General features: G+C 45.1%; 4 protein-coding genes across 4 annotated transcripts; all 4 read right to left on the bottom strand.

Moving 5' to 3' along the window:
- Positions 1 to 273: 273 nt before the first annotated feature.
- LOC6524699 (flocculation protein FLO11) lies at positions 274 to 1,597 on the bottom strand. The gene is made up of 2 exons (XM_002100507.3): positions 1,501 to 1,597; positions 274 to 1,430 (listed from the first exon to the last, which is right to left on the bottom strand). The coding sequence occupies exons 1-2, from the start codon at positions 1,501 to 1,503 to the stop codon at positions 354 to 356; spliced, it is 1,080 nt and encodes a 359-aa protein (XP_002100543.3). The 5' UTR covers positions 1,504 to 1,597; the 3' UTR covers positions 274 to 353.
- A 2,429-nt stretch (positions 1,598 to 4,026) lies between these two features.
- On the bottom strand, positions 4,027 to 6,035 carry LOC6524698. Its single transcript, XM_002100506.4, has one exon. The coding sequence runs from the start codon at positions 4,579 to 4,581 to the stop codon at positions 4,216 to 4,218; it is 366 nt and encodes a 121-aa protein (XP_002100542.1). The 5' UTR covers positions 4,582 to 6,035; the 3' UTR covers positions 4,027 to 4,215.
- Positions 6,036 to 6,125: 90 nt separating this feature from the next.
- LOC6524697 (paternally-expressed gene 3 protein) lies at positions 6,126 to 7,790 on the bottom strand. Its single transcript, XM_002100505.4, has 2 exons — positions 7,687 to 7,790; positions 6,126 to 7,569 (listed from the first exon to the last, which is right to left on the bottom strand). The coding sequence occupies exons 1-2, from the start codon at positions 7,687 to 7,689 to the stop codon at positions 6,205 to 6,207; spliced, it is 1,368 nt and encodes a 455-aa protein (XP_002100541.3). The 5' UTR covers positions 7,690 to 7,790; the 3' UTR covers positions 6,126 to 6,204.
- A 920-nt stretch (positions 7,791 to 8,710) lies between these two features.
- On the bottom strand, positions 8,711 to 11,489 carry LOC6524696 (skin secretory protein xP2). The gene is made up of 2 exons (XM_002100504.4): positions 10,960 to 11,489; positions 8,711 to 10,854 (listed from the first exon to the last, which is right to left on the bottom strand). The coding sequence occupies exons 1-2, from the start codon at positions 10,960 to 10,962 to the stop codon at positions 9,052 to 9,054; spliced, it is 1,806 nt and encodes a 601-aa protein (XP_002100540.1). The 5' UTR covers positions 10,963 to 11,489; the 3' UTR covers positions 8,711 to 9,051.
- Positions 11,490 to 11,932: the final 443 nt, after the last annotated feature.

Genomic DNA, 11,932 nt, shown 5'->3' with positions numbered 1-11,932 from the left:
TAAAAATATTTTTTAAAATTTCTAGTAACCAGTAACCGATAGTCGAGCATCTCGAACTTATCATTCTTGCTTGAATTTAGTTATGAAAATCTGATACTTGATATGTTGGACTCCTTGAAAAGTATGCAACAGAGTAGGAAAAGCGTTCTGAATATTTCTCATTATCTAAGTAAGGGGTAGCTAAAAGTCGCGGCATTTGACTCAGGAGCCAATTCTAAAATTATTGATTTATTAAAGTCCCAGTCCATTTAATTGATGTAAATACTCAAGTAATTCCTTTCATGCCATCTTAACTTTATTTTGATTGAATAAAAAAAAGTACTACAAAATCCTTATTTTTCAAAGTGATCCTCTCAATGCTTCAGGCGGTACTCGTAGCCTCCATTGGAAGCGTAGGAACCCGATTTGTGTCCCGATCCGTAGCTGGATCCAAAGCCAGTTCCGTGGCCGGAACGCAGACCCGATCCTTGCAGCAATCCGTGGCTGGAGCCAGATCCATAACCATGGCCAGATCCAGAGCTAGATCCCGAGTAGCTCACATGGGAGACAGCTGGGGCGGCATAGGTCTTGCTAGAAACTGATGGAGCGGCATAGGATCCATGGGACTGCGATGAAGTGGAGTACGCCGATCCGTGGGATACCGCTGGGGCGGAGTAGGACGTGGCAGCCGGAGCGAGATATTGCCGGGAAGGAGCAGCCACTGGTGCCGAATAGCTTGTGTGGGAGGCAGCTGGGGCGGCATAGGAGCTATAGGATGCAACTGGAGCGGAGTAGGAGCCACTAGAGCCAACCGAAGCGGAGTAGGAGCCACTAGAGCCACCCGAAGAGGAGTAGGATCCATGCGACACGGCTGGCGCGGAATAGCTCTTGTGGGAAACGGCGGGAGCGGAGTAGCTGCTGTGGGACACTGCAGCTGGAGCTAGGTACTTCCTGGATGGAGCGGCCACGGGAGCGGAGTAGCTGGTGCGGGAGGCAGCGGCGTACGATCCATGCGATGCGGATGGAGCGGCGTATGAGCTGTGGGATGCAACTGGAGCGGAGTAGGAGGTATGGGATGCAGATGCAACTGGAGCGGAGTAGGAGGTATGGGATGCAGATGCAACTGGTGCGGAGTAGGAGGAATGGGATGCAGGTACAGCTGGAGCGGAGTAGGAGGCATGGGACACCGATGGAGCGCCGTAGGAGGAGCCTCCCGAGCTGTAGCTACCGTGCGATGCAGCCGGAGCTAGGTACTGCCTGGAAGGAGCCGCCACGGAGTGGGACGACCTGCGGGCATAGGTGGCCGCAGGAGCTGCATACGATCCCGAAGAGCTGGACGCCGCTGCACTGTATCCACTCTGGGCACCCACTTTCGGGGGCAGATAGGAGTTGCTCAATGGCGTCACCAGGCCCACGGAGGCCAGAGCCAGAATCAGAATGGCAAAGGTGTGCTGCAAGTGAGTATACAATGTGAATACCCGAGGCATTCGGATATATATTAATGGGTATATATGCACTTACCATCTTAATGGACTTTTAGCTGGCGTTTTCTAGCTGCTGTTTCAGCGTTGTGGGAAGTGAAACTGATGGCACAACCGAGGCGAACCGACACTTTTATAGGAGACTTTAAGACCCCCAAAAGCAGCACATAGGTGTGCAGGTGAGTACAAATCTTTCAATCCCCGAAAGACGCACAAACCAAATAGGAAAAAAAAAAAAACCCAAAAAATAATGGAGAAAAAAGAAGTGAAGCGCAAAAAATAAAGCAATACCATTAGAACGCAATGGAATGGGGCGGCAAGAGTTAGTCGTCGTGTTGATGATCATAGATTCGCTGGCTGCTGTTGGTCCAACAAACACTGGACTACATGGTAGAGGTATACTAACTTAAATATACCTAAATAATATAGGAAAATTACTAAATATGTATAGGTATGTGTTGAAAGTGTGAGGCAACTTTGGGCTACAAACTTCAGCTAGCTTTTGGCGTTGATATCTGTGACCTGTATCTAATGCAAGTACATAAAAACAGAAAAACGATTTTCGGCATAAATTCAAAAATCATCATAAAAAATTGTAAAAAAAATTTGAAAACACAGTTCGATTAGAAATTTAATTACGATCTCAACGAGGTATGACATTCCATATTCGGACTAATATTTCGAATGTTCTAAGGAAAAATCTGATATTTATGGTCGCAAAAAACAGAAAAACGATTTTCGCCAAAATTTCAATATTTACGATTGGTATTTTCTGTATAACTTGGCTAAAAATGGTCAGAATTCGAAAAGAATTACAGTTTTGTACTCCTAATTACCAATACTAACCAACCTATTCACTTTTTAACCGACTTTGTTAAAATAATTTTTGACCATTTTTTCGCATTTTTTGAAAGGGGTAACATCATCAAAATTTGCAAAAAATATGAAAAAAATTAAATTTTTTTCTGAAAACACAGTTTGATTGGAAATTTAAATACGAGCTCAACGAGGTATGCCATTCCATATTCGGACCATTATTACAAATGTTCTGATGAAAATACTGATATTTTAGTCGCAAAAAACAGAAAAACGATTTTCGGCATTTCGCAATAACTAAAAAATCATCATGAAAAATTGCAAAAAAAGTAAAAAAAATCTAATTTTTTGCTGAAAACACAGTTCGATGGGAAATTTAACTACGAACTCAACGAGGTATGCCATTCCATATTCTGACCAATATTTTGAATGCTCTGATTAAAATACTGATAATAATATTCGCAAAAAAACAGAAAAACGATTTTCGGCAAAAATACAAAAATCATCATCAAATATTACAAAAAATGTGAAAAATGCGTTTGGTTGGTAGAACACTTAACTATTAATTAACTTTATTAAAGGTTTTTTATCATGTTGATTGATTCAAAAACTTGTTGCACAGTGCCAGTGAAGAATGGCGCGATTGGAGGATGTCGTAGACTCTATTTATTTGACCGTTTATTTTTAGCCCTGTCCATTTCGGAAGTCGCCGAAAGTAATTAATGATTCGCTGTGCCGCGGGTGAGAAGTTCAATCCGGGCTAAAACCAAACACCCAAGACGCTGGTTTGTTTCACAGTTCAGCGACTGCGGATCGCATCGCATCGCAATGAAGTGAATTGAATTCTTATATCGATGATGTTGGATGGAGAGCAAAACCCCCCACCTCCGCCCCGCCCCCTAGCAATGTAAGCCCGCATTTTAAAGCTACGTTTGCTCAGCAGCTCTCACATTAATTATAATCCACAGATATCGGGCTTAGTGTTCGGCTTTTTCAGCTTTTTGCTTGTACCCAAGTGTTTATGTCTTTTGCGTGCGTTTATATAATTAAAACAAAATGCTAACTGAAGAGGAATTAACAACAAACAAAAAATCACTGAATACAGAACACAAAAAAAAAAACAAAATGATATGATCATTGTGGTTGTTAAAAATACCCTTGTAGGTCTATACACATACGTATTTGGTCTTGCAATTTGCATGCATCAAATTGTCATAGTCATTTTGGGGGAATTTCTTGTTGAGCAATTTATCGCCACTGCTGTTATGATAAGCACCTTATTTACTACCTGCGTTTTGTTGTCAACAACAGCTTGAATAATGCGATTATGAGAAACCACATAGGAGTATAAAAATACGAGCCAATACCTAAACTATTTATTCTAGGAGATACATACATTCAAAGTTGTCAGTTACAAACTAATATACCACTTTGTTTTATATATATTTTAAAGAGTACATTTCCTAGTTCCTGAAACTACTATACCCGATCAAATAAGAGTATTTCAAGATAGTAAAAAACACGGCTTGGCTTTGGAACGCGTACTTGAATAAGGTGAATAGTTAGTTAATGTGGCTTGCTTGGCCAGGTTACTTTTGACTGGGGATCGGTTAAATGGAGTCATCTCTACGCATAAAAGCTGCTAATTTGTTTAGTATTTAAGGAAATGTGCTATTTTATTATATTTTTGTTCTGTGAAAATGTATAACTTGTGAAGGTCAACCCATATTGAAACATATCTAAATTTAAATGTGCTTATTACAAACATTTATTGTGGGTTTAATTTCGAGATATCGTACAGATTGTGTTATACGTTAAGTAATAATGCGCTTAAACTCTACAGTCAAGAAATGTGAATTCTGTATCTTAGCTAGATAATACCACTTAGTAATACTATTTATTTTATTGTCAAAAATCCCCCTAAAACAATGTGATGTGATTACTCGCGCTGTCTGGACTTTTGGGCCAGATCCTTGGCGTAGGCCACGAACAGGATGTTGTGCTTGCTGGCCACCGGCTTGCCGTCGTCCTGGTCGTGGCGCACCTGCAGGTGGCCCGAGTCCAGGGCAACACTGCCCACCACCTCACCCGGCTTCAGGTAGTAGTTCTGGCCCAGCGATGTGGGTCGATGCTCCGTGACGAAGTGAATCCGCATCGGTTCCAACTCCTCGATGACCAGCTTGGATCTGCTACTGGTGGCTACTGTGGTGAGCATTGGTTCCATTTCCATTTGGCTTACGGGTTGGGCGCCAGTTGAAGCTAGCAGCGCCATTGCCAAGATGACAACACTTGACTTGCTCCACATGACTGGAAAGTGCGTATCCGAAATCCGAAATGCGATTCCTCCTGCGGACGATGGCTTAATGCGTTTTCGAAACGATTGGCAGCATTCTTTTATATCCTGAGCCTGCAGGAAGAGCGCTCCTCTTTTGCCAAATTAATGGCCTGATTCTTGGGGATCTCATCGCCTTTCGATGGCTTTGCCTCACTGGCCATTTTCGCCCTGCTCTCGCTTTGCGCATAACAAGTTTTTGGACATTAACCCGATTTCGATTTATATATATTCGGTATACATATATATATATATATCGGATGTATATAATGCACACACGACACTTTGGTCCATTCACAAGAGAAACCCCGATGAGGCAGTGGAAAGAGCCAACAGAAATGCAAATTCGGACATCCAATTCGCCATATGGGTGTATATTGTATATCCGTATAGGGTATATAGAGGGTATAGAGTGGGACTCGCCTGACGACAGACATAAATTCACATTGCCAGTTGCACGATCTTGGTGTTTTCATTTGATTTTTGTTTTGTTGTTTTTGGGTTTTTTGTTTTTTGTTTTTTATTTTTTATTTTGTTTTTCTCCACCTCGATCCGTATAATTAATAAGCTCGACTTTTAATGGCAAATAAATGTTTGCTAGACGCGTTTATTTATCATTTTGCACGATATATTCGTACGTATTTATGACATTCACGATTCCATTCCTTCCTCAATCGCAATGGTCTCAGATTTGTATAACATTTTGCTAGCACATTTTCATGGATGTATAAAGTCATAAATTGGATTGCAATAAAGGTCTTGAGACCGTTGACTGCTTAATTGGCTGTGATGTTGCGATTTTATGACAATTTTATTGAATTTAAAGGAGACAAGGTGAAATGAAAGTGGGCCTTACTTATTGTTATGTTAAAAAAATTGATTTGCAATTTTTGGAAGCTGTGCTATAAACTTAATTGCCGAAATAATACCCAAAAATCGTACTTTGGCATAACTACCTTTTCTTTGAAACCAGGTTTTTAATCAAATCTGCGATTGCCTAGCATTTTGTGGTTTTTTAAGAGGCTATTTACATTTAAATTTTATGGTTATCTGCAGGCTTTGTTTCTAAATCTAAGGAATATCGAATATATTTTGTTGTCTTTTGAGAACAATAGGTGTAATTTTAGTTTGTTCCCGGATATATGAAGACGCTATTAAGCCTCTTGGGGAATCTCCTTATGACTTAATAGCAACGTAGAACTGGACAAACCAGAAACAAGTTAGCTTTCATTGCAAAGAACTAGGATTAGGTCAGCAATATGGAGCATTTAGGAAGTCTCTTAAAAATAGTATATAAAACCAAAAATTTGTTATTTGAAAATGATATTTGTTAAGAATATTAAACGAGGTATTGCGACCAATTCAATAAATTAGTCATAAGAAAAAACCCCCTAAAGAACTTAATAATCAACCGCCAAATTCCAAGTATTTCGAATAATAAGAATGTTAGCTAATCGTGTCGTCTAAAAAAAATCCATTTAATGGTATATTTTTAAATCTAAAATGAAAGATTTATCTGTTTTAAGAATATTCGATTTATTGTAAGAAAAAAAAAGTTTCTGGTCGTATGATTAGCTTCGTTTTGGGATGCAGTCTTTAGTAGACGTATCCGCCGTTGTTGCCGTACACGGTGCCGGAGGATCCGGAGTAGCTGCTGACCACGGCGGGAGCAGAGTAGCTGGACACAGCCGGAGCGGCGTAGGCCTTGGACACCACAGCGGGAGCGGTGTAGGTGGACACAGCTGGGGCGGAGTAGGTCTTGCTCACCACAGGAGCGGTGTAGGTGGACACAGCAGGAGCAACGTAGGTCTTGGCCACAACGGGAGCGGTGTAGGTGGACACAGCAGGAGCGGCGTAGGTCTTGGCCACAGCGGGAGCGGTGTAGGTGGACACAGCAGGAGCAACGTAGGTCTTGGCCACAGCGGGAGCGGTGTAGGTGGACACAGCAGGAGCAACGTAGGTCTTGACCACGGCGGGAGCGGTGTAGGTGGACACAGCAGGAGCGGCGTAGGTCTTGGCCACAGCGGGAGCGGTGTAGGTGGACACAGCAGGAGCAACGTAGGTCTTGACCACGGCGGGAGCGGTGTAGGTGGACACAGCAGGAGCGGCGTAGGTCTTGGCCACAGCGGGAGCGGTGTAGGTGGACACAGCAGGAGCAACGTAGGTCTTGGCCACAACGGGAGCGGTGTAGGTGGACACAGCAGGAGCGGCGTAGGTCTTGGCCACAGCGGGAGCGGTGTAGGTGGACACAGCAGGAGCAACGTAGGTCTTGGCCACAGCGGGAGCGGTGTAGGTGGACACAGCAGGAGCAACGTAGGTCTTGGCCACAACGGGAGCGGTGTAGGTGGACACAGCAGGAGCGGCGTAGGTCTTGGCCACAGCGGGAGCGGTGTAGGTGGACACAGCAGGAGCAACGTAGGTCTTGGCCACAACGGGAGCGGTGTAGGTTTTGACCACGGCGGGAGCGGTGTAGGTCTTGGCCACCACTGGGGCGGTGTAGGTGGACACAGCCGGGGCGGAGTAGGTCTTCACAACAGCGGGAGCGGCGTAGGTCTGAGAGTATCCGGACGCGGCGGGAGCAGAGTAGGTCTTGGCCACCACAGCGGGAGCGGAGTAGGTGGCGTACGAGGAGACGGCGGGGGCGGAGTAGGTGGTCTTGGTCGCCACTGGAGCCACATAGCTGGCAGCGGGCTGCTCGTAGGTCTCCTCGGCGGCGGTCTCAACGGCGGCCTCGGCGGCAGCTGGAGCGGCATAGGATTCGCTGGTGAAGGAGGCAGCTGGGGCGGAGTAGGACTCGCTCTCGTAGGTCTCGGCAGCGGCAGCCTCGGCGGGAGCGGCCTGGTAGGACTCGTAGCTGGTGGATGCAGCGGCCGAGTGGGGAGGCAGGTAGCTGTTGGTCAGGTGGCTGACATCGGCGGAGGCCACAGCCAGAAGGGCGAGCGAGAGGACAGCGAAGAATTTCTAAAATTACAGAAACAAAGGAGCCATGTTTAGATAGAGTTCCCAATATATATATATATATGTATGTATGTATATTCCGGGTAGCGCAGGATCACTCTGGCTGGAGCTGGAGCTTACCATGTTGCTGGGACCGAAGTTGTGAGAACACTAGTACCTTCTCCACAGCCAATCTGCCTATTTATAGTCAGCGAAAATGTCTGGCCAACTTGATACACGAATGTCAAAAGGCGCTACAAAAACCAGAACAAAACGCACACCGATGGGCAATACAAACTATATCGTCTATACGTCAAAAACCCGACATTAGAAAATAAAAGAACCATAATAATGAAGCTTTTCGCCCGCGAAGCTCATTAGTCGCCCATAATATTCCGACTTTTCTCCGTTTCACTCCCCTGCTGATTCTGATTCCCATTCCCATTCTCATTCTCCATCTGAATCTGAATCTGAAACCAATTCGATGTGATGATGTTGTTGATACATGAGAAATGGCAAACACGGGCTGTACGAAACTCGTTATTGAACTTCATTCATAAGTCGGTTCCGTGTCTTACTTACTTACCCATCATCCATCAAGGCGCAATCCGAATTTTTGCAAAGGCAAATGGCAAAGAGCTACATTGTACATTGTACAACCAAAAGCCCTCAAAGGGGAGTAATTTTAACCGAGTTCTGAACACTTGCTCCATTAATCATTGCCGGGGGATTACCCGGAAAACAATGGCCTACAGTGGGGGCAACTGGAATGGAGTTCAAAGATGTACCCTTGTATATTTCATTGATACCTCTTGTAACCTTGTAAGTCATATACTTTTTATATTTAGTACTTTTATATTTAGCTCTCTGCTCATCTAACAAATTAATTATGCTACTATTTTTAAGTTCCAATGAGCCCAGTAATAACACTTTATTAATTGCCAATAGCAACATCAATAAATCTCAGCAGCTTTAGTATTCAATTTGGCTATTAGATGATAATGTATTTACTTGTTAATTTATTATAATTGAAAACCGCTTTGGGTTGACTTCAAAATTGGTGGCTTAACGTTTGGCGAAATGGTCATAATTCAAGTCACACATTGAAGATGAAGTTTAGCGATAAGTGCTGGTATTTAACGATTTATAGAAAATATCTGGGATATATTTTTCACAGTATCTTTTATGCACTCAAATGGCAAAGTAATTCTATCTATTAAGTCTTTGAATGAAACGAAACTGAACAGTAGTTTCGAAATAAATCGCTCAAAAAAGTGATTGGTAATAATTATTTTTCCACTTCTCCCTATCATCTATCATTTACATGAAATCATTTACATGAAAACTACATTTTTTTAACAAAAACAATTTATTGTTTAACAAAAATGATAAGGTACTAAAAAATTGGCTACGTAACACTAAGTTGTTCAGCTGAAATAGCGATTATCGTTGAATCCCCAACTCGATGCGAGTTCGGACCTCCGCTGGGGTCCTTTCACGGGCATCCTACTTGTACAGGTAACCACCGTTGGCGGCGTAGCTGGTGCCGATCTCCACGGGACCGGCAACTGGAACTGCCTGCTGGGGAATGGCAGCTGGAGCGGACACCTGAACTGGAGCTGACACTTGAACTGGAGCGGACACTTGAACTGGAGCTGGAGCAGGAGCTGGAGCGGACTGGGTGTAGGTCACCTGCTGTTGCACCGCTGGCGGTGAGTACTGTACAATGGGTTGGGCTGGCTGCTGCACTTGGATGGGGGCAGGTGGTGCTGGCACAAAGGACTGCTGCAGCTGAACTGGGGCAGGAGCTGGAACTGGAGCTGGGGCAGGGATAGCAACTGGAGCCGGAGCCGGAGCTGAGATCACCACGGGTGCTGGAGCAGGAAGGGACACCTGAACCGGAGCTGGCGCTGAAGTCTGCTGAGGAGTCTGGTAGGAGTAACCACTGTACTGTGGCTGCTGCACAATCTGCTGCACGGGCTCAGGAATGGAAACGGGAGCTGGAGCGGAGTAGCTCTGCTGAACCACTGGAGCGGGAGCGGGAGCAGGAGCAGAGTAGCTCTGTTGAACCTGATGGATCACTGGAGCTTGCTGAATAGTTTCTTGGACCACGGGAGCTGGAGCGGAGTATGTCTGCTGAACCACTGGAGCGGGAGCTGGAGCAGAGTAGCTCTGCTGAGCCACAGGTGCCTGCTGAGCCACTGCCTGAACCACTGGCGCTTGCTGCACCACTGGAGCGGGGTAGGAATAAGTCTGCTGAGCAACTGGAGCGGGAGCCGGAGCCGGAGCACTGTAGGTCTGAACCACCTGAGTTTGCTCCTGAACGGCTGGAGCTGGAGCGGAGTAAGTCTGCTGAGCTACTGGAACAGGGGCGGAGTACGACTGCTGAACGACTGGAGCAGGAGCTGGAGCAGCGTAAGTCTGCTGAATGGCTGGGGCAGGAGCACTATAGAATTGTTCCTGAACTGGAGCTGGAGCCGGAGCAGGAGCGGAGTAAGTCTGCTGAGCCACAGGAGCCGGAGCGCTGTAGAATTGTTCCTGGGCCACTGGAGCGGGAGCTGAATACGTCTGCTGCACCGCCTGGACAGGAGCGGGAGCGGGAGCGGTGTAAGTCTGCTCCTGTACAACTGGTGCGGGTGCGGAGTATGTCTGCTGGACCACTGGAGCAGGAGCAGGAGCTGGAGCGGAGTAGGTCTGCTGGATCACCTGGTGCTGTTCCTGCACTGCAGGAACTGGAATGGCAATTGGAGCGGGTGCTGGGGCTGTGTAAGTGGTCGTGATGGTCTCCTGCTGTGGTGCAATGGTCGCAACCACTGGCTCCGGAGCGGGCACAAATTGCTGGACAGGAGTGGGCGGTAGATAGGCGTTCTTCACCGCCGTCTGGGTGGCAATCACCGGCTTGGGTGCTTCATAGATCACTTGCGGAGCCGGCTGTTGAATCTCTACGGGAGCAGCGGCGGGAGCTGGAGCTGGAGCGGAGATTACCACTGGCGCAGGTGCTGGAATGGAAACTGGAGCTGGAGCTGGAATGGAAACTGGAGCTGGAGCTGGAGCTGATGCACTCTGATATTGCTGCTGTCCACTCGACTGGATGGTGAAGCTGGCCAGCGGAACCGAGGCCTGAATGGACTCCACCTGGGGATGGATCTGCGACTGGATGTGCTGCTGCAGCTGAGTCTGCACCAGCTGCTGGAAGCTGGGCGCAGCGGACACCTCCTTAACCGGCAGAGGTGGCAGATACTGGGCGCCCGGGCGTCCACTGACCACAGCCAAGCTGAGAGCAGCCACAACGATAAAGGCAAAGGGTTTCTGGACAAGAGAGAGAGAGAGAGAGTAAAGACACAACATATCACTTGGTAAGGCACGTAAAAAAAAAAGGAAAAAAATAAATGGGAAATTGAGATGGCCACTTACCATCTTCACTGGGGGTCACTGGTCACTGAATCTGAGGAAGCTAGAGGTGCACCGAGCGAACGTAACCGATTAACTGATGACCATCTTGCAAAGCCCGTCTGCATTTATAGTTGGCAGCTCTCCCCTTAATTGGTGCGATATGCCACTATGCCATATACCATCTACCATCTACCATCTGCCAGATGTTAAAAATTCCATGGAGCGGGGGAATGCTAATGCAGATGGCCAACAATGAAATCATGCAAAACACATCTTATTTCGGTGCGGATTATTAAATGGCCAAAAGCACGACTCACAGCGAACACTCGCCAAAGACTTTGTGTGATAACAAACAGTCCAAAATGGCCAAATACACGGTTACACATCCAAGTTTTTATGGTGCATTTTTCATTTTTAAAGTAAGCTTCACAAGGAGCTACAAGAATGTGTGCAATACAAAATAAATAAATATTAACATAAATTATAAAGTGAAATTTAATGGCTGAAGAATTACTTTTTGTTGTAATATTAAATTAAATAGAACCTTTTTCGATGCCATTTCAACAGCTGAATACATTCTGTTTTTAATCATTTAAGACATAATTTTCGCATATTTTTTTTTGTTTGGGTTTTCTATAACACACATTATTTTCTTTAAGTGCATCCATGTCAAAAGCAAAGCCCAAATATTTATCAATCGCTTGTTGGCTTGAATTGTGTTCATCTGAGCAATTGACACCTTGGCCACTTTAGCTTAAGTGCATTGCACTTATGTTTTTAGCAGCTAATACAAGTTACATTGCCTAAGAAATTATTACATTAGATTACTAACTAAATTGCATTCTTAAGTAGTAGTTATTGATATGATTTTTTTGTAGTGAACTTATAAATATTTTGCTGTTAAGCAAATGCATTTGCAACATTTTTGGCATGAAGAAAGAAAATTTATTAGCACCCAACATTCTCTAGACAAAAGCGTCTCAGATTTTTCATG

Source organism: Drosophila yakuba, chromosome X (genome assembly GCF_016746365.2).
Source record: "Drosophila yakuba strain Tai18E2 chromosome X, Prin_Dyak_Tai18E2_2.1, whole genome shotgun sequence".
Classification (NCBI taxonomy): Eukaryota; Metazoa; Arthropoda; class Insecta; order Diptera; family Drosophilidae; genus Drosophila; species Drosophila yakuba.
This window is presented reverse-complemented; position numbering and strand designations above follow the sequence as displayed.

What these genes read in the sequence shown, in the direction of transcription:
- LOC6524698 (XM_002100506.4), bottom strand. Translation starts at nt 4,581, where the DNA reads ATGTGGAGCAAGTCAAGTGTTGTCATCTTGGCAATGGCGCTGCTAGCT.